Raw genomic sequence first — 22,443 nt, 5'->3', positions numbered from 1 at the left:
TCAATTTTCTGGGTGAATGGTAACCCGACAGTTGCTTGTCATCAAATTTAATTTCTCATCATCCTGACCTACGTTTCCAGAATGGGCCATTGGATGGCAATCAAAAGAGAAAATCTTCCTTTCCCTAAGCTAGATGTAAACTATAGAAACATCAATTGCAGCCCTAGCCAAGATAAGCTAATTCCAGTTGCTCTGCATTAATACACTGAGTCATGTGGTAGTTGTGAAAATTTTAATAAAACCATTTATGTCTGTATTTTCTAGAACAAAAGCCATGTAAACAGCCAATGGACTAAAATAATTGCAATCTCATGCTCTCTTTAAGAATGCACACGATAGAACAATGACTCAAAGGGAATCGTGCCTATTCCATCTGGTACAGGAAGTTACAGTGAAATGACATCTTGGCCTGAAACAGATGCTCCCACCATGAAACATCAGTGAACTTTGTTCAAAATTATTGTGCAGTTTTATTTTTAGAAACAATTGAAAATTTCTATTTCAGCCTACAATGGTTGCAACCATTGTCATTAAATTTTAGTGTGAGTCAAATCACAGATGTCTGGAATTGTTTCCAGCCAGCTAGGAGCATTGGTGTAAAGTGTGCACCAGGGTGTTAAATTACTGAGACTTCCTGCAATGGGAAGTTAAACTGGAAAACTTGCTGTTTTCCTGAATTTGACCAGATTTCAACCAGCGCAGCGTGTGGGAAAATTAGTAGTAATAATGAATGGCTGAGGCCTTGAGACTGGCCAAACAGGGAGCTAATATAGTGCCAGTTGGAGATACACTGGCTTTTGTAACTTAATCTTCAATGTTTATTTCAAGTCAGCCCAGTCTACCTCAGATTACCCTGGAAGGGGAAAGGATTCTCAGAAATGTGAACATGTGTCTCATGTTAGTACTGTGCAGCAAATCCACAAGTGGGTTTCTCCACTAATAGGATGCTGCCATCAAGCCAAAAAGACGTGTGATCTACCACACAAATGAGTAATGTGATATCAAAGCTTCAGTGCCAGTGTGATGTAGGCTGTACGTCCCAATGACTGATGGATCATATTAAAAACCACGTTCCATTGACCAGTCACAGCTGGCAGCATGCCACTCGTGCTCGACCAGCTCATGTTTACAAGTCTTAGAGAAGTATATCCTCCGTTAAATGTGATTCTGTCATTGTCATTCTGTCATTTACTAAATAATCTGGAGCGCGCTAAGATTTACAGTGAAAACCAATTTAAAATCATCAGCCAGGCCCGCAGTGTGATGCATTGGCATGTGCCAAAAACTGCATGTATGAATACATAGAACCATTTATGCATTCACTGCACCTTTTTCAAAAGGTAGGGGGTTATGGAGCCAGACTAACGCTGCTGCATCTCCATGGCAACACCAGGACCAATCAGAATCTACCTGCTTGGTCTCAGAATTAAGATTGACAGTTAACTTGCCGCACCTCCAAGCCGATAATGGCCTGACCAATGCCACCCTCTTCTCATTCTGTATGAAGTGGTCTTGCTCTTTCTCCAGTCTGTTTCTTGTATCCAAGTTCTGATGAGGGCAAAGCAAAGAAAGACTTCAACTTTGTGTCTTTTAGCATGGTTTAGTTCTTATGCTAAGAAGAAACTTTTAAAAATTTGGGAGTTCTGGAAATATCCATGCAGTTTTGACTATCGTTTGGTTGCTGAAGGAGCACACAGGCCTGTTCAGGCCCAGTTCATTTGAGGGCAGGACTTCATTGACATGTTGCCTGCGAGCTACCTGCCCCACAGAGATATCTATCAACATAGTTTTCAGTTTGAGAGCTGAAATGTCCAGTAATAACATCAGTAGTAATTCTATCATTTTGTCCTCAGAAATTTATTGCTATCTTCCTCATTATTTAATATATCTTTAAGTTTTGTGAAATTATGCCCTTTATATGCAAGTCCAAGTCATTATTATATACCAAGATGAATTCCAATAGAAATTGAAGGAACAAGTTTAAGGGTACAAAACAGTGCTGGAGAAACTCAATGGGTCTGGAAACAATAGTCCCAGAGGACTGCACTTTTATTAAAGGGAGAGAGACAATTGGTGGTGGTTCAACCTGAGGGTCACCATGCTGCAGGTGAGGGGAGAGGTTGAAAAGGAGGTACATTCATAGTAGCCTCAGCCAGTGCAAAAAATGATCCAGTGCTGTTGGTGTCACTCCACATTGCAAACCAGCTGTCCAGACAACTGAACTAACTGTGCACTGCCTCCTCCTTCCATCCTTCAGTCTGGTAGCGTCTGTTGAACAAAAAAACCCAAGTGAATTTCCAGTGACCCTTCATCCTGGACTTCATTCTGACAAAACCTGACTGGACTCAAAACATTTACTCTGCTTTTCTCTCTCTACAGACGCTGCCAGACCTGTTGTGTTTCACCATCACTGTCTGTTTTTGTTTCAGATTTTCAGCATCCACAGTTCTTTGTGTTCATTGAGACGAGGGGCATTCTGTTTTCTTGGCTGCACTCTGGGGTAACTGTTGGAAGTGGGGGAAAGTGAAAGGAGTGAAATCGTAAGGCAAGTAACAGCAGAACAGGAGAAAGAGGAGGATCCAGAGGAAGTAGGCGAGAGCTGGGTGATAGGAAAGGAACTGGTAGTTGGAAGCTGAAGGGTAAAGTGTACTGAGAATTGAGGACTGGAATGAGGAGCAAAGAATCAAGATGGAACTGTGTGGCAGGACTGTGAGATTGGGCTTGCTTACTTGTAGTGTTGACCAGAAGCCAGAAAGTTAAAGTTACCATTAGAATTCCTGAGTAGGTAAGAGTTTTAACTATTTAGAAATTAATAACTTTTCCATTTTTAATCTCAGGATCATAGTATAGATCACTTATTTGTACAGATGGATGATTTAGATAATTCCAACCAATTTTTAACTAAATTTATATATTGTAGAAGTAAATGAAACTGGTTTCATTTTAGAAAATGCACTTTCTTCATAACCACCAGTTAGAATCTTACCCACCAATCAATATTATTGAAATAGGAGGAATGTTTACGTTCTAAAAATGCTTCAGGGCTTATGTTCTGCATTTTAAATTAGTTTAAAATTAATTTAAAACAAGGGGAGGTGAGGGCCCAGTGGTATTATCGCTGGACTGTTAATCCAGTGGCCCAGATAATGTTCTGGGGACCCATGTTCGAATCCCGCCATGGCAGATGGTGGAATTAAGAATCTATTGATGACCGTGAATCCATTGTCGATTGTCAGAAAAGCCCATCTGGTTCACTAATGTCCTTTAGAGAAAGAAACTGCCAACCTTACCTGGTCTGGCCCACATGCGACTCCAGACCCACAGCAATATGGTTGACTCTTAACTGCCCGATGGGCAATAAATGCTGCCCTAGCCTGTGATGCCCTCATCTTGTGAATGAATAAACTGCAAAGTGAAAAATTCTAATTTTTTAAGATTCCGTAAAGTAGCCTGTTTTCAACATTAGAATTCACACTAATGGATTTGCGAAGAAGATTGAAAAGATAAATAACTCAAATTTAGTGAACTAATGTTAAGCCTAGATTGAGAACTATTTCATTATTCATTAGTAATGAATTCAACAACCAACATTTTGAACTACTGCAATGATTTTTTTAGTACGTTACCATGTGAATTGACAAATGTTAATGTGATGGAAAAATAAAGAATTTGTATATAGCTATTATTTTTAGAATCTCGAGGTAGATGAGTTGATTACTTCAGTGAGGTGTTTTCTTTGAAAAAAAAGGCCAGAGTGATCTCTGACGTAGTGATTCAAATGTTCCAAGTCCAGGCAACTGTCACGAGCCATGCAGGGCAGCTCCAGACTAACAGCACTTGTTTGGGTGCATAATGGCCTTTTTCACATGGCAAATGGAACCAGGAATGACAGTGTATTCTGTGATATCCTAGCGGTGGTGAGTTCTTCTAGTTACAATGAGCAATAGAATCAACTTAGGATCAGACAAAATGTTGAGAAGTTGGGGTTAATAGGGGCTAGGTAGGTAGTTAATGAGGAGAGTTTGGGGTGTTAGCATAAGAAAACTTGCTCAACCTTGCAGATAGAAACCCTCCATGAAACCCAACAAAAATGACGCTGTAATAATATCTTATGATTCATTCCTTTGTTTCTCTTTCCACAGCTGCTGTCAGCCCTGTCGAGTGTAGGTTTATATACTGACCAGGTTAGATACATATTTTATATTGTAAAATGGCAGCTATGTAGGTTAAAATATTGAAAACTAAATTCAAGCCACCTTAAATGTAGTAGAAAGGAAAGATTGCACTCTTGGTGAAACTGTAAAGTGAAGCATGGATGAGACAACAAACCATACTAGTTAAAAGTGGATGGCTTTATTTTGAAACTGCCATCACTGTCAAGGCACTTTTTACCCACTCTTTATTTCTTAAATTACAAACATGAATTATCTGTTTGCATTGTTTGGTTCTTACGCAGCATTGCTGCACAGTATTTTTTTTAAAAATTGGAATCACATTTAAAAACAAACTAAAAACATCACCTTTGTACATTCTCCAGCTTGTGGCTGTGCTGCATGACAGTTGTCGATTTCTGGGTTGTTAGAATACAGTACAGCACTGGCTGAACTCTTCAAAATCAAACGAAAACAGAAGTTAATTTCCTAAAATTGGAGGCCAAGCTCAGGAAGCCGTGTGCTAATGGGGCATTGGGCAATTAAGTCATCTTGACTTTGGAAAATAATAAAAAGCGCATGTTTTCAGCATAGCCACCGATAACTTTTTCCATTAATTTCAATGCCTCTCTTGTCTGGGAATTAATGCTTTTGAAAAGTGAGAAGAAAACTGCAATAGTGTTTGCACAGGCAATTAAAAATGCAAAAGTTGTTGTTCTAAAAATAACCATGATATAAACAATCTCTCAACTTGCAAAAAAATCACAAGCACTGTCGCAGGATTGCAATTTTTGAACCAGAACCAAATTTTACAAACTTGTTTATGTAGCAGATAGAAATAATCTACATTACCTAGTGTTTCTAAAACTACCTTTCCAATACTTTTTAGATATGCACAAATACAAACACTTCCTCTACATTACTAGCACAATGACTACAAACAACTTTGTCTTTCTGTCCAATAATGATACATTACTACTTTGTATTCTTTTTAAAACATGACAAACTCCTTCAATTTTCTTTTAAATTATACTGAGCTATTACAAAAATGAATACGTGCTCACCACTTTATACAAAGATTTGACTCTCTTTCCATTAAATAGCAAAAGTCGTGTAAGTAAATAACAAATTTTCTCTGTACAAATACATTAACAAAAACACTTCACTAAGTACAAGATTCATTACAGACAGTAAAAAAAGTAGAAACGCAGCTGATATTAGTTCATCATTCTAAGACAAACCTATTAATATTACCTTTTGTCATTGGTTAATAAAAAGGGAAAATAATTTGATGATCACAAAGCTCCCTTGTTGGCAAGCTATCAAATCTACATTGGCCATGAATGCTTGATGCCTAAGAATTATGTGGACATATTAAATTTTGTTTAAAGAATTTAGAAGGAATAAACAGCTGAGCTGCTTATCCTTCATAGAACTTTTTTAAAAATGTGTAGCAAGGCTCAGATAAATTTAAAGGAAATCTCTTTTTTGGAGAGGCGGGGCATGTGCTGGGGCAGGATATTTATATGATGCTCTTTTGTCACGCTGATAAACTATATTGAGTTTTGGGGTGGAAATTTTGTTGTGCTTTATTTGTAATAACTTTACTAAAATGTGTGCATAGGAGAATGTTGTATGAATACATTTCATATGACAGCTACTAATATCACACTGAATAATTTTATCCCAGTGTGAAGTTTCTGCATTGCTAAAAAGAGCACAATTTATATTTCTTTGAAATGTGTTTCTCAACAAGTTTGTACTTTATTAAACATAAAGGAGGATTGGATAAACTTCTACAAAACATGTGACTTGTATTCTTGTTGACTAACAATGACCTATTAATAAGTGTAGAACAATTAAATGTTACTAAATGCTTGGGGTTTTGATGTTTACTGCCAATAATTTAATAATTTAAATGAAAGTCAACATATTTAATGGGCAATAATTTCCTCCTAAATTTTTAACCTACCCTCAACAATTTAAAATGCTATCTAAAAACATCATGGCAATCAGTAAACTCTAGGACATAAGTTATTCACACTCTTACCTGCTACACTCTCCATCACATTTCACAAAGAGTGCAAAATGTAACTTGTTTCTCATATAAGCAGTATTTTACTTCACATGCAAAATAAGCTGAACTATGCAAACATTTAATTCAACTTATCCTTCAAATTTAGTATGCCTCACAGTTGATTTAACCTATACAGAGCAGTGTATTATTCATTATTATGTATCTTTAAACACTATCTTCAGCCAATGCCAGTATAGTTTGATAATTCAGTGCAACCACTTACTTAAAAGTATAAATATAAGCGATATAAAGCATATAAATATCAGATACAATAGAGAGGTATAGGCATTAACTGTTCTGATTTTCACTGATTTATATAAATATGATATGGTGAAAACAAGTTCACATTCTGTGATGTCCTGGGCACTTGCATATCATAAAATTTATATTGTAAAACACTGTGGGGAAATGTACTTTGTCAATGTACCAGTTACAGTGAAATTAGGGTACAGAAAAAGACCCAAAGGCTAACTAGCCAATACTCCACGTTTTGCTGCCAAAAATGAATAATCACATTGTAGAAATGAAAGATTAGCATTACAGAATATTAACTACTGTTTCGCAATTGAACCCAGATTACTGAGCGCCCTTTGCAATTCTTAGTAAATACTCATCTTCCATCAACTTTTACCTGCATAGAAATATTTTCTTGAAAGGTTCACACTAATATAAAATTGAACCATAGAACTGTACAGAGTTGGAGAACATTTCATTAGCTGGAGGTTTTCTAGAATGGGAGTAAAATTATTTCAGTATTATTTTAGTTTATCGTTTCTGGCTGATATTTGGTTTTAGAGAAGCAGATAGTTTACATGAGATATAAAATGATGTCGTGCAAAATATACATATAAGGGTTAGGTTTCTTTATGTAATCTCCAATTTAAACTCAAGCTTTAGGCTGTATTTTCATTATTGGAAAAAATAGGGAATTACACTTCTCTACTTTTTCTTTTCCATAATATTTTATTTCCAAAAACAATAGCTTATAAATTTGATGGCGTTACTTCAATTTTTTGGGCAACAGTAGGCGTCCAATTCCCTCTAAAGTTTATTTGTGGTGCACAATTTTTTGTTACAGTGCAGACTTTTATAATTTCATGGCACACCCATACAGTATTCAACGAAGAACAAAACCTGTGTGATACTAGGCATGTAGCAAATCAGCTTAGCAGGAACATGCCTCTAAGCAGCCAGCATAATGTGCAGAGCAAACATACACATTATGCAACAGATGTGTCCCACGTTTTGATAAAGGAATATAAAGGGTTGTTCAAGACCCAGTCTCTACCGAGTGTCTCACACTGTCTGAGGCTTCTTATACAACATTGAATTACCCAAGAAAACACACCATACACAGCCTATCTAGCAGCCCTTAAAGGAACTACTGGAGATTACTGCCAAAAACTTACCTTTTTTTTAATTACCTAAATGTGGAACAGGGGTTCACTGCACTACCAGAGACCATTGCTTCCCCACTTCTGCAGATCATTCTCACTTTTGATCATTTTCCCTCTGATCTCAATTACCCATTCCTTCCCAATCACTTTGTCCCCTTCTCCCAAGACTTACTGACAATCACTGGTGGTGACATTGCAGCTTGAAATGGAAATCCTCCTTGCTAGTAAGCTGCCTATGAACTTTCAGCAGGCATTTTCAGCTTACCAGTCTCACGCAAGCTGACACAAAATCATTTCTAGTCCTATGACTTCAATGACAGTGAAAATTGAACACAGTGTGAAATGAATAATCAGTTTGGTATTGCCTGCCCTGCATTACAGCACCAAATGAGTTTTTATTTCTCAGAACACCTGACAATATGCATTTTCTGATCACAATGGAATTGTTTCCACAGTATTTGATACACACAAATTATGCTAAATGCTTCACTATATGGTAATAGAATATTTCTCTACATGGCAAAATTTTAACTTAAAAAGTGTAAAAGTGATACTTTGATTCATGAGCTTAAAGCATGAATTCCTTTGAACTCGGTGAAAAATTGCTGCCAACATTCAGCCACATGATTTAATTACAATGTCACAACCTCAAGAGTCTAAATTGCTGCAGGAAAGCAAGTTTGTATATTGATAACTATGACCTTGAAATTGTGATGTGAAATATTATAGGGTAATACTTAATGCATTTGTGTGAAATCTAATCCAAGCTTTTTGTTAAAATTTGTAAACTCCTCTCTCTTTCCAAGATAAATTCTTGAATTGAAATAATAGAGACAAATTCATGGTGCATCGGATTGATCACATCCCTTATATTATTTTAGTAATTTTCTTTTCATTTACTATTTAAAGTCATAGAATCATAGAGTCATACAGCACAGCAACAGATCCTTTGGTTCAGCTTGTCCATGTCAATCAGGTTTCCTAAACTGAATTAGTCCCATTTGCCTGCATTTGGCCCATATCCCTCTAAACCCTTCCTATCGATGTACCCGTCTAAATATCTTTTAAATGTTGTAACTGTACCTGCCCCTACCACTTCCTCTGGCATATATGCACTACCCTCTATGTGAAAAAATTGCCATTCAGATCCTTTTAAATCTTACCCCTAGTTTTAGACTCCCCTACACCAGGGGAAAAGACTTTGACTATTCATCTTGTCTATGCTCTTCATGATTTTATAAGGTCACCCCTCAGCATCCTACTCTCCAGGTCAAAAATACCCAGTCTATCCAGTCTCCCCTTGTATCTCCATACTTGGTTATGACTTGGAAGGTCATCTTTACTGAGGAAAGGAAAAGCTACAGCAAACAAATTTGACTTTGTATTCCAATAACTGTATGGAAATGATGTAATGGAAATGGGCTGGATATTATATGCTCTTATCTGGTGTGTTTTTCACAGGTGGACATGTAATATAGTCCTGATGGCTGGCCCACAACCTGCCCACTGACCATCATAAGCTCATCCCCATAATACAAAGGATATGTGGCTGCTGAAATCAGCAGGACATCCACTACACGTAAATAGATAATTAAGGATCAACTAAGCTTACTAAAAGCTCAGCCGACCATCATAATTTGCTGCCCATGCCAGAATACAATTGGCGTTGACAGCCGGGCAGGAGTGGACGGGCCATTCTTTTCAAGAAGTTTCTTTAACAGTAGGAAGTCTGAAAACACCCATCCTGCCTGATCTCGGAAGCTAAGCAGACTCATGCCTGGTTAATATTTGGATGGGATGCCGCCCAGGAATACCAGGTGCAGTAGGATTTAAGGGGCCCTTTTGTGTCTCAGTGGTCGCATCCCAACCCCAGATCGGGTGGCGTGGGTTCAAGTCCCACCTACTCCAGACGTGTGTAATAATATCTCTGAACAAATTGATTAGACAAATAAATTTTTTAAAAATCAATAAACAGTGGGTTACCAGCCTCAGTGGATGTCCATTGTGCTGGACATTGAGCGCACCTCCCTGAAGATAGTTTGCCCTTCTCCCTTCCCATTAGCCTGCTCTGAAAAACCTATTCCTCACACCTCCCCCTAAGCTTTCCAAACTTTTCCTGATCCAACACTATGGACTAATGATACTCCAGGATTCATGCTGCCTTTTCTGTGAGCCTGTTTATAATACTGGCAGCACCCACTATGAGCTCATGGCATTGTCAATATTGCCGGAAATACCAGCCAATCAGAGTGCTTGCAACTCCCAGGGGCAGGACCTCCTTCCCAGTGAGGAGCGGACATCTGTTGGGCAATTTAGTCCGCTTGCTACCAAGAGGGCTTCTTTCTGGTCTAAAGGTTCATTGCTGACTTTCCATAATTTCCAGCCTAACGTAAATGAATTTTAGATTCCTATGTATCAACAAAAACCTGATATAGCAATAACATTAAATTTCAAAATGAACTGCAGATCCAAATAGATTTCATTGAGGTGAAAACATTAGATTTTTCTAGCCACATATCTAGCCATTATTGCAACTATCCCACACTCACATCTTTTTAAGGAGGCAGTAAAGCCATTCAGTTTGGTTCATTGAGACCATTGCATCAAATGAGTTTTGCATAGCTGTCTTTCTACTGAGTTGTCAGCTTCCACAAAATTTACCAATCTGCAAATTTGGAAGGACAATTAAACCACTGCTCTGCAACCTGAATATGGAATTTAACTATTCAAATCCACAGTGAGTTGAAATTATTTGAATAACCTTTTGAATTCTTTACATTTGTCTAAATTCAGTACTCAAATGAACCCTTATACATTCACACCTTATGTATACATAAATCTCTTTCATCAGAAAGCTTAAGCTGCAGCATTACAACCAATCAGTTTTCTCTCAACTTTGATGCCACAATATTGTAGGCCTCCATTTTATGTCTACTCAATGTCAAAAGTGCTGAAAATCGTCATAGAGTGAACCATAGTCAGGGCATGATCTGACCATTAGTCTTACTCATTTTGCTCTTGTCTGATGTTAATTTTGGATTAACATCAACGTGAAACACAAATGTTTTTTCAATCTTTCAGACCACAGTATCTCCAGGGCAATCAGTACCACTCCTTTATTGACTAAATTAGAAAGCTACCCTTCCTGAACAGTTTGTGCTTCCTCTCTGAGATAGTGATATTATAGAAGACAGTCTTACCTAACTGCCAAGGTCTAAGGGATGGGGTTCAAGTTTGTATTTCCCAGCTGAAAGTTCATGATGCTTTCGTTAATGCTAACTAGCATTTAAATTAGCATTGACCATAAGACTAGTCTGGACTGCCCATATAAATACAATGGCTACAAAAGCAGATCAGAGGGTAGGAATCCTGAATCAAGTATCTCACATCCTGACTTCCTAGAACCTGTCCGTTATCTAAAAGGCACACATCAGGAATGTGAATGGAATACTACCCACTTGCACGGATGAGTGCAGCTCTAACAACACAAAAAGCTTGACATCATCCAGGACAAAGCAGTCTGCTTGATTGGCACCATGTCCACAAACATTCATTCCCTCCACCGCCTACAGTAGCAGCACTGTGTACCATCTACAAGATGCACTGTAGACATTTGCTTAGACTTCTTATACAGCACTTTCCAAACCTGTGACTACTACCATCTACAAGGACAAGGGCAGCAAATACATGGGAATGCCACCAACTAAAAATTCCTCTCCCAAGCCACTACCATCTCTACTTGGAAATGTGTATCCATTCCTTCAATATCTTGGGACAAGTTGGGACTACTTCCTTAACATTTTGGGTCTACCTTTAGCAAATGGAGTACAGTGATTCAAGAAGGTATCTGAAAACCACTTTTGCAAGGATAATTAAGAATAAGCAATAAACGCTGGTCAGCCAGCAATTCCCACATCCCATGAATGAATAAAAAAATGAGGAATTACTTTTGCCAAAATTCAGTTGTGTTAGACTATAATAAGAAAATGAGAGTTAAAACTATTAGCAATAGCCAGTACTAAATTCAAAAGCCTATACTAAAAGGAACGAAAAAAAGTAAATGGTGGAATAGCTAACTTTAAGTAGTGAATGCTCCAGGTATTTGAAGTTCCTAAGCTGGGGTGGCACAGTGGCTTAGTAATTAACAATGCCTCACAGCGCCAGGTTCAATTCCAGCTTTGGGCAACTGCCTGTGTGGAGTTTGTACATTCTCCCTGTGTCTGTGTGGATTTCCTTCAGGTGCTCTGGTTTCCTCCCACAGTCCAAAGATGTGCAGGATAGGTGGGTTGACCATGCTAAATTGTCCAAAGTGTCCAGAGATGTGCAGGCTAGGTGGATTAGCCATGGGAAATGTGGGGTTACAGGGACAGGGTAGGGGGTAGGTCTAGATGGGATGCTCTTCAGACAGTCAGTGTGGACTTGATGGGCTGACTGGCCTGCTTCCACACTGTAGGGATTCTAAGATTCAAGTGCAAAGTGAAACATCAATAAAGTGGTGCACACAAATAATTTCTGACAGGGTTATATTACGCATGGATCAAACTAAACAAAAGCTGTGTAAAAATAAAGAGAAACTAATACAAGAGTGTGAAAGCCTTGAACAAGCCAAGGTTACATATTCTTGAAAATCTATCGCATCTTATATATCATTAAACAAATCATTATTTGAAACCATTTTGAAAATTTCTGCCCATGGCTTGCTTTTAAAATGAAGAATAATGTTGAGCAGAATTAGAATCAGTGTGTAATGGTGAAGGTTCTAATTCGGTCCAGTGGTTAGAAAGCAGTTTCATCCATTAATATTTTGAAAATTTTGATGTTGCACTACATGAAATTGGTTGGATAGACTAAAAGGCATGGATTACCAACTTTATTTTCAGAAACTGACTCACTCTGCACTTTTTGAAGAAACCTTCTTAAAAACATTGAAATTGTCAAGGTTTCTAAGTATGTACAGTAAAACTGCAATAAATAGTGAAAGGATTTGACCCATTATTTTGGATTTCATGGCCCCACCAACATATTTGAAATGGGGATCTCACAAGGTGGGAATTTTCATCACCTTCCCACCTATTTTTGACCTATCACTTGCAAACAATAGGCAACAAAGGAATCAAACAGTTTACCCACCTTAGGGCCTGTTGAGGTGGCCATTTCCACATCTGCCTTTAATTTACTGTGGCAGTAAGGGATGTGTGAGGCAGTTTTTATTGTTGTCAGGCAGGAAAGATAGCCATGTCCTTGGGGAGTCCTTTGTTCCCATTGGAGGAAACTTCCCACTTTCCCCGCCATTCCAAAGATCATCCCTCTCACCTCCCAACTCTGATACCTGGCTCTCCAAACTCAGCATGCCACCCTCCACCCTTTCACTGGGGTCTGCTATCTATAGGCCCATCCAAAATCCCAGACTTACCTGAAGCCCAGGCCCTATGACTCTTTCCCATTGGGGACTGCTGCAGTGTCAGCAGTGATGACTACTCAATTCTGGTGCTGCTGAATCATAGAGCCACTGGCCAAACAGATTCTAGTGATTGTAAAGAGCTCAGCCAGCTGGACATCATAGAATATGAGTTCCTTGATTGGGGCTGTTAATCTGCCTGATATGAAAGGATGAATGTCAGGGATATTCATTCTTCTGAATGCCTGACTCACTGAGAGGCTGTGCTATTGTCAAAGGCCGTGCATTTGTCAATAAAGAGTGATTGGTGATGGGATGCTGGTCTCTGAAGAATTATTTCACAGATTAGCTGGCAGCTCTCTAGGATATGACTGCGGCAGAAGTCACACCCTGAACCAATCAGGGCAACTAGCCTCTGAGTCAGTGCATTTAAGACTGACTTTTCCATTTGGAGGCAGAGAATGCGTCTCCCCATAAAATCCAGTCCATTGTTTCTAGCTTTTGGGCTTCAAACTAACGACAGAAATACCTTCAACAACCAGACTGAAATGATTAGTGAAACTTCTAAAAATGTCTTCTTATCTATTTTTAGAATAGGTCGGAAACTAATCCATTCTAGAAAATAGACCAAGATAGAATTCAAATCCCGTACACCAAAGTTAGTTTCAAACATCGCAGCAGAAATGAAAGAATTTAGGAAATTAGAAATGTGCTTCATTATATAGGACCTTTATATTACTTATGTACTGTAATGAGTCTGTTTTCTCTTACTTTGTCACAAGTGTCAGAAAGTTAATTAATCTTGCAATCCAAAGTCACCCTTATTCAGTAAGCTAAAAGGAACTCAGCATTGAACTTCCCTACTTCCTTAGGTCATATTATACATCTTAACTACTATGAAGAATGTTAAATTTAACACTGAAATAACTGTAATAGGTCAAATGGAAAATAAAACCAGGACAACTCAATAATGCAAACTGAATAGATTCAAAACAAAGCATACATCTGTTCTTTTACCCAGACACTACTGAAGGGACATATCAAGATCTAGTTTTGCTTATAACTTAAAGCCGCTGCTCACTTTGTGCTACTCTGCTCTTCTCTGCTCCAATTCTCTTTATCCCTATAAACTGTTGGTCATTTTTTGTCACCCTTAACATTAAATGAAATCATGTTATTCCATTCCATCATAAATAGAAAGCACTATCCAAAGCTCAGTTGGGCCTATGATGACAACACTGGAGTAGAGTAGAACATCACATCACATCTTGTATTGGGATGCTAAAAGCAAACTGCTTGTTCCAGTACTATCTTTAAGTGATGACCATTAGATGTAAAATGTTCCAGACACGGACCAGTTGAAAGTCATCAGTAACAGTGTGGATACTTTCATTTACAATATTTACGCTGGCAGGATAAACCACAAGAATATGTTTCTCATTAAGTCTGACAGTGCAGAGTATATTGCTTTCTCTTTTCTGCTAAGTATATGCTATGCACTTATCAGGGAAAATACAGCAATGTACAAATTTTAACAACTGATGCCTTATTGCTCAGAACATTGTTTTCTTGAGATGACAGTCTATCTCCCTGGATTGTAAATGGGCTTTAAGTTACATTTTTTAAAAAACTGTTTGATGAAGGGTGATCATAATCTTCAATGTTAATTCTGTTTCTCTCCACAAAGATGCTTTCTAACCTGCTTTCCAACATTTTCACTTTTTATTTCAGATTTCCAGTAGTATTCTGATTTTGTTTACAATTATAAGCGTAATCTTTCAGGTCACAAGGCAGATGCAAATAAAAATGTGGAACTGACATCACATTCTTGCATCAAGTGGTATCATTATTAACTCTTAACATATTTAACTGTTTATTATAGTTTCTTGCTCACTTACTGGCACCAGACTTTGGTCCCCACAAAGAATTTAAAATATAGGCTAGCAATGACGAAAATGACATAAAATGCATGGTTTGGGATGAGTCTAGAGACAACTGGATCATGTTAGAAGTATAATTGTGTAAAGTAAGTTGAACATCGAAGTATATCCGTGCAGTGATAGAATGCAGTTCTAATGATAACTGGTGAGAACTATATTTGAAGGATCAATTACTCAAGAATGTTGAATCAAGGAAAAATGAAACAGGGTAGAGTAAGCATTTGTTGAACAAAAATTACATAGATGTTAAATAAGAATTACAAATGGTGTTTGGTAACAGTGATAAAATTTAGCACAGGATAAATTATTCGTATGATGGAATTATAAATGAGTTAATTTGTTTCTCCTTGACAATATCTATTATGAACGTCTAAAAGGTTTTGTTTGCAAGTTACAACTCGGCTTTCTTTAGAAGAATGTATTACCCGTTATTGTCTTGTTTGTGGTTCAAAGACGGAAGGCAATGATTTTGGTAAATCTTAGAGAAAGATCTACAACAGTGCATATAACAGACCTGCTCTGTTAGAAAGGTGTTCTCAGTATAGTTTAGCTTTAACATTCTCACATCATTATTGTGAAACTGTCACCTCTGTGCCTTTTATGAATTGCTTGTTGATGCCAACTGAATTTCTATTCCAGTGTTAATTTAGACCATTATTTCAAGCACTAAAAGAAATTCGTACCATGCTGGAATTAGTCATGCATTTACAATGGTACCAGTTAAACAGTAAGGTGTGTTACTGAGGACACTAGGTTGAATTTATTGGGTAGATTGAGGCGTGCAATAATGGCTAAATGCTTCCAATTATATAGGTATTCTAAATAATCTAACTATTTTCAAAGCACCCCAATGCTAGTTGATCATACCTGAAAACCCCAAAATAGTATAAAAAGTAAAAATCCATACTTTTGAGTACAAAAACATCACCTCCACCAGCATTAGCCATGGGTAATTAGGAAATGTGTAGTATCTGAGGGGTGGATAAGAAGGATAGTGCATTTATTTCTTCAGTGGCTGGTACATTAAAGTATTAGGATCAAGAACAGAAGTTCCAGTCTCCACAAATTTAGAGGAATAGTGTGAGGTTGCAGGACTAAGTGTATGTGTGACACTGTAATTAATGCCAGGCATAACTGCCATAACTTCAGCAACCTTCTGTTTGAGTTCTTCAATTTCCTGATCTTGTTGGATAATGTGCCCTGAAAGAAAGATAAGAAATGTTATGTTATATCTGTGATAGGTTTCATGATGATATAACATATCAAGTATTGATTATTGAATCCCACTGGCGATTTCTGTGGACTGAAACTGTGGACTTAAAATAAAAAGACCAAGATAATGACTGGAAATGGTCACAGGGATACATGTTAGCCAACTTTGATGTGGATTAATTTAGAGTCAGTCTGAAATGAAATCATTTTCTCTAAGGACAATGAAATTAAGTCAGTCAGACCACAAGGGAGTTGTGAAAAGGTCCTCATCTCCTGTTTGAATTGATTTACACCAATGAGAGAATCTTCACATGGAGGAGATGATATGCTGCCTGCAATTACTAAACCAAGAAAACACTATCTCAGCGAGTACAAAATATAAAACCAGGTTGAAGTTCAAGGATCTCTCAGGAAACCAGGAATGGATGAAATTAAGAATGCACAATTGAATACAAGCCGAGAAGTCTCTCCCTCTCTAGAAAAAATTCCCAGTTTGACAGCATTCACTGCAAAGAAGCATCAGAAAACCAAGAACTTAGAAAGATAACTGCAATATTCATAACTGCTGGTCCAAAACAAAAACAAAGCAATCACGGTCCCAGATTAAAACCTTACATCTCAAGGACACTCAAAAGATTATTAGCTGTATATTATTTTATCTTCCTTTATTTAGGACACTATTCCCGTTTAACTTAGCACATTTGTGTATGCATGAGCCCAATTGACTGCATGAAGGGCATAAACTTGACGGTGTATCTTTATTACTTTTCTCAGAGGGAGCAAAAAATAAAACTGTTCTTTCCCTAAAAGAACCTTGTGATTAACTCATTTTTGCTTACAGTTAGGAAAAGGTTTTATCTTCTAATAAAAAGAATTGAAACATTTGTTGCGACCAACCAAGGAGGTTAATAAGAGGGGAATTGGTTCATTCATTTCTGATGTGATCATAAAAATGTTATACAGCCTCTCATGCACTGATTTTTGTCAGAAGATCTGCAGCACACTCAAAATGGTGCTGAAGTCCAGGTTCTGGAAATCGCTCCCCAAAACCTGGTACTTGCCATTTTTGTCTGGGGAATGGGGCAGGGTGAGGTGGGGTTTGGGAAACTGTGTCTTGTGCGTCCATAATTCATGGCGGCAACTGCATATGTGCAGCTGCCTTCATTTAAATCTAATTTTTGCTCATGGGATGTACAAAACATGACTTCTGGATATTAGACTCTTTTCCACCCTTTTCCATTGGGCAGAAGATACAGAAGTTTGAAAACACATACCAACATATTTAAGAACAGCTTTTTCCCCAATGTTATCAGACTTATGAATGGACCTCTCATATATTAGAGTTGAGCTTTCTCTGCACCTTTTCTATAGTTGTAACACTTATTCTGCATTCTGTTCTATTACCCTGATGTACTTACGTGACATATGATTTGTCTGGTTAGCACGCAATTCAATCCTTTTCTCTGTATCTCAGTACATGTGACAACAATGAATCAAATGAAAACAAATCAAATTAAAAAAAGGTTGGCATGGCAGGTTTGGATTGGGCATGGAGTGTGAGGGATGAAGGTTAGAGATCTGCCTTTTGTTTTATTGGTTAAGAGTGGTTGCCATGTTCAACAAAACAAGGAAGATCTTTTCAATAGTCCATCTCCACACACAGCTATCTTTGTAGCTGCCTCCTAACTCATTTTTTTGCGTGATGGGCCTGACTGTAGTTTTCTAACATCCTGGAATGAAAATCCAACTATCCAGGGACATCTCTGAAATCTGGTTTGCTGTGCTAGGGATTTCCCCGGTGAAAATTCAAGCCTTAGTGTTGATTAGACTAATTCTGGAACAAAGGGAAAGTTAAGGAGGAGATGGCAAGGTGAAACGAATTGTTTACATTTTTTGTATTTATTTAAAATAGCTGGGCAAACGGGGTTAATATATCACAATAAGTAAATAATTTCATTGATGAATATAAGCAATTGTTTTAGTTTCACAGTGTGTAAACTGCAAGTTTAAAAGATTGGCTATCCAGGGGAACCTTAAATTCTCAGGAGTTGCTGGGGTATCTCTACAGATTTGGTTGCAACTTTTATGCTAAGGAAAAAGATTTTTTGCACGCAGGGTTACTTGTTTGATTTCCTTATGAGAAAAATGCGCTTCCTTCAATTTTGCACTGGAAATGCATTGAAAATAGCGCAGAAATTCATGCCTAATATCAAACCAGATCTACAGCAGTAACAATGTGTTACCATAGCACATTTATAAATGCCATGGCTTACCTTGTGCAATCTCTAGCTGTCGTCTGGCATCCCCAAGAGCAGAGAAAAGGTCCAGTTTAATTCTTGTCTCTGCACTAAGATTGATTTCTAAGTGTTGTGTCTTATCCTGCATGGCTGAAAGTGCTGCCATCAACATCTCAGTGTCCTGTTCATTTTCCTTGTATTTACAAAGCTCCTACAGAAAAGTTTGACAAAGGGACAAATCAAACAAATCTTCAAAGCTGCTAGTTGAAAAGCATTCAAAGTTGTTCCATTTAATTTTAAAATCTGCTCTGGTCAAAAGATCACATTATGTTGAAATTAAAATAAGGAGAGAAGAATTCAGAATTCTAAAAATGTAATCCCCCATGTATTATCCATTTAACATGTACAAACCAATAAATTAGGAGTAGGAACCAGTCATTTGACCCCTTGACACTGCAACAGCATTCAGTAGAACCAAGGCTGATCTGACTGTGACCTCACCTCCACTTTCATGCCTACCTCCAATATCTATTGACTCCCTTGTTCAATAAAAATAATCAATATATTAGCCCCCACCTCTCTGGCAAAAAAAGAGTTCTACAGTCTCATGACTCTCGGCAAAAAATATTCTCATCCCTATCTTGAAAAGACACCATTATCTTTGAATTGAGTCTCCTGAATCCAGTGTCTGCCATAAGGTACAGTGTTCACAACATGTACTGACCATCCTCAAGCAGACCATGCGTGCAAAATGCACAGCATAGTGTCCACCATAGGATATGATTCTGTTATTGCATAGCACTTGCTAAATAATCCCAATTTTGCTAAGAATTACACTAACAACCAAATAAAGATTATCAGTCAAACTTACAGTGTGGTTTATGTAGGTGTACTAGTAGCTACATATTATCACATACAGGGCAATGTCCTTGTAAACCAAGAAGACAATATGCATTCACTGTGCTTTTTTGAAATAATCTTTAGGACCAGACATTCCCTGTGCATTTCCAGGACAATCTTGTGACAATCAGAGTTGACTTGCCTGATTTGAATTTATGTATAAGATTGGCAGTTAACTGTTCCTTGGTCCACTCTCCATGGAATTGCTCCTACCAATGCATCTATCAGATGGAACATAACATGGGAGCAGTGAGGTCATGCACTTTGGTAGGAAAAATAGAGGACCTCAATATCATTTAATTGGAGAAATATTCCCAACCTTTTTATATCCCTCTGCAGACACTTTGTGTCATCATCTTCCCTTGCCTTCCCACCTCTTTTTCTGTTCCCTGCAAACATGGCTATAGTACATTCACTCTCTTCATTCAAGACATTGATATATATGATAAATAATTGTGGCCTCATCGCCGTGGTACTTCATTAGTTAGAGGTTGCTATCCTGAAAATGTACACGATATCCCAACTCTCTGTCTTCTATGTTAGCCAGTCCTCCATCCTTGCTGATATACTACCCCAACACAATTGATTCTTATCTTATTACGCAGCCTAATGTGTGGTACCTTACCAAATGCCTTATGAAAATCCAAATGTGCTACATCGTCTTTACCTACCCTGCTTGTTACTTCCTCCACTATCAACATCCTTGGTGTTACCATTGACCAGAAACTAAACTAGACTAGCCAATTAAATACTATGGCTACAAGGTAGATTAGAGTCTAGGAATCATGCAGCATATAACTCATCTCTTAACTCTCCAAAGCCTATCCATTGTCTACGAGGTGCGAGGAATATGATGGAATGCTCCCTACATGCCTGGATGAGTACAACTCCAACAACACTCAAGCAGCTAGACATTATCCAGGACAAAGCATCCTGCATGATTGGCATCACATTCACAAACATTCAGTATTCACAAACATTCAGTCACTCCAGTAGTAATCTTCAATAGCAGCAGTGTGTGCCAACTATAAGGTGCACTGCAGAAATTCACCAATGCTCCTTAGACATCATCCTCCAAATTCATGACCACTACCATCCAGAAGGGCAAGGGCAACAGATGCATGGGAACGCCACCTGCTCAAATTCCCTTCCAAGTCACTCACCACCCTGACATGGAACTGCATTGCTGTTCCTTCAGTGTCACTGGCTCAAAATCCTGGAACTCCCTCCCTTACAGCCTTTAGGGTATACTTAGAACAAATGGACTGCAGTGGTTCAAAAAGGCAGCTCACCATCACTTTTTCAGGGACAATTAAGGATGGACGATAGATACTCACCCAGTCAGCGATGCCCACATTTCATGAATGAATTTTGAAAAAGCCTTCATGAAAGTGCAGCAAGCAATGAAGAAGGCAAACGATACTTTTTTTTAACTGCAAGAGGATTTGGTCACGTGAGTAAAGAAATCTTACTGCATTTGTATGAGCCTTTGTGAGACCACAATGGGAGTATTGTGTACAGGTTTGGCTGTCCAAGGAAGGATATACAGTCCAATATTGATTCACCAGACCAATCTTTGTAACGACAGGATAATGAGGAGAGATTGAGGAGACTGGAACAATATTCTCTAGTGTTTAAAAGAATGAGAGATGATCTTACTGAAATATACAACTTTCTTACAGGGCTCAACAGGACGGATGTTTCCAATGGCTGAGGGGTCTAGAAACAAATGGCACAGTCTCACAACATAGGTAGATTATTTAGGAGTGAGATGAGGAGGAATTTCTTCAGCCAGCATGTGAGAAATCTTTGGAATGCTCTTCTTCACAGGGCTGTGGGCGCTCAGTCATTGATTATATTAAAAACAGAGATTGACAGATTTCTAGATATTGAAGTTATCATTAACTATGGAGATAGTGTAGGAAAATGGTGTTGAGGTAGGAGATCAGCTATGATTTAGTTGAATGGCAGAGAAGGCCAGTTGGGCCAAATGACATACTCCTGCTCCTATTTCCAAAGTTCTGTTCCCTTACTAGTTTTCGTCTTGTAGGAGCTCACACAGTAGAATCAAGAAGTTCTACTTTTGTATCCCCAGCAATATTGCATTCTTCTCTTTTCCTCTTCTACAAATTCAGATTCTTACCAAGCTACACGTGCCAACCAACTCTAGAATTTCAACCATTTGACACAATTTCCCATGTTTCTGGTTGATAAAGTGCTGCTTAGACTTTTGGCAGTAGGAGACATCACAAATGTGGATCATTCTGTTATTTTGTTCGTGTAAATACACAGTTATACTTTGTAGCTGGTATCATTAGCTACTAATTTAAATGTTTGCCATGGCCAATTATTCCCCTTCCTGAGCCCAGACATACTGACTCGACACAAACATTGACTTTGTATTTATTGGCCATTTTTATAAAAATCAATTACAACAAAAATAGTTGTGACATTTTTATTATTTAATGAAACAACACAAATGAATAATGTAAATGTTGTGAATTGATAGTGGCACTAGAAATGGTGAGAATTTTGGGCTTTTCAAGAGAACACATCTAAATACTATGGATTCTGGAGATTTGATACATAAAAAAAGACAGTCCTGGAGAAACTCAGCTGGTCTGACAATATCTGTACAGAGACAAATAAAGCTACTGTTTCAAGTCCAATTGGTCTCTCCTTTGGACTTTTGAATACAATTTTGGCAGATGAATTGCCTGTTAAAAGAGCTGTGTTTGGTTAAAAGTAAAATTCAACAAAAGAACTGTTAAGATGGCATTCTACGAATATTGGCTACATTTTAAAAGTCTTTTTCAGCAGACTGTCTGGAAGGTTCCAGATAAGTCTGTGGGAAGCTGTTGTAAACATCAGATGCTGCAGTAACAACTTGTTTTAAAGAATGGGAAAGGAAGGGGAAAAGTACCAACAATGTGCTTTTGCCAGCAAGAAAAATAGAAAGCCAAACTGTCTCAAGGACTTTATAATACGTTATTTATCCATGTATCTTTATATTTTTATTATATAAATGGTGAACTGTATTTCCATGATATGCTCCTGACCACTCCGCTATAATTTTTGCAGATCAGTTAAATCGTGCAGAAATTCAGGGTCTGCATATCTAACATGCACTT

The 22,443-nt window shown here is 37.9% G+C and overlaps 1 protein-coding gene across 1 annotated transcript in view; it reads right to left on the bottom strand.

Moving 5' to 3' along the window:
* Positions 1 to 15,963: 15,963 nt before the first annotated feature.
* The window catches only part of LOC109932755 (macoilin-like), a 106,827-nt gene continuing 100,347 nt past the window's right edge, over positions 15,964 to 22,443 (bottom strand). Inside the window, exons 10-11 of the mRNA XM_020531881.2 lie at positions 18,449 to 18,623; positions 15,964 to 16,163 (exon numbers count right to left, since the gene is read on the bottom strand). Coding sequence (XP_020387470.2) covers positions 15,964 to 16,163; positions 18,449 to 18,623 — 375 coding nt within the window. The remainder of the gene's footprint in view (positions 16,164 to 18,448; positions 18,624 to 22,443) is intronic.

The sequence above is a fragment of the Rhincodon typus genome, chromosome 5 (genome assembly GCF_021869965.1).
Source record: "Rhincodon typus isolate 14 chromosome 5, sRhiTyp1.1, whole genome shotgun sequence".
Classification (NCBI taxonomy): domain Eukaryota; kingdom Metazoa; phylum Chordata; class Chondrichthyes; order Orectolobiformes; family Rhincodontidae; genus Rhincodon; species Rhincodon typus.
The sequence above is the reverse complement of the archived record's forward strand: the minus strand, read 5'-3'. Positions and strand labels throughout refer to the sequence as shown.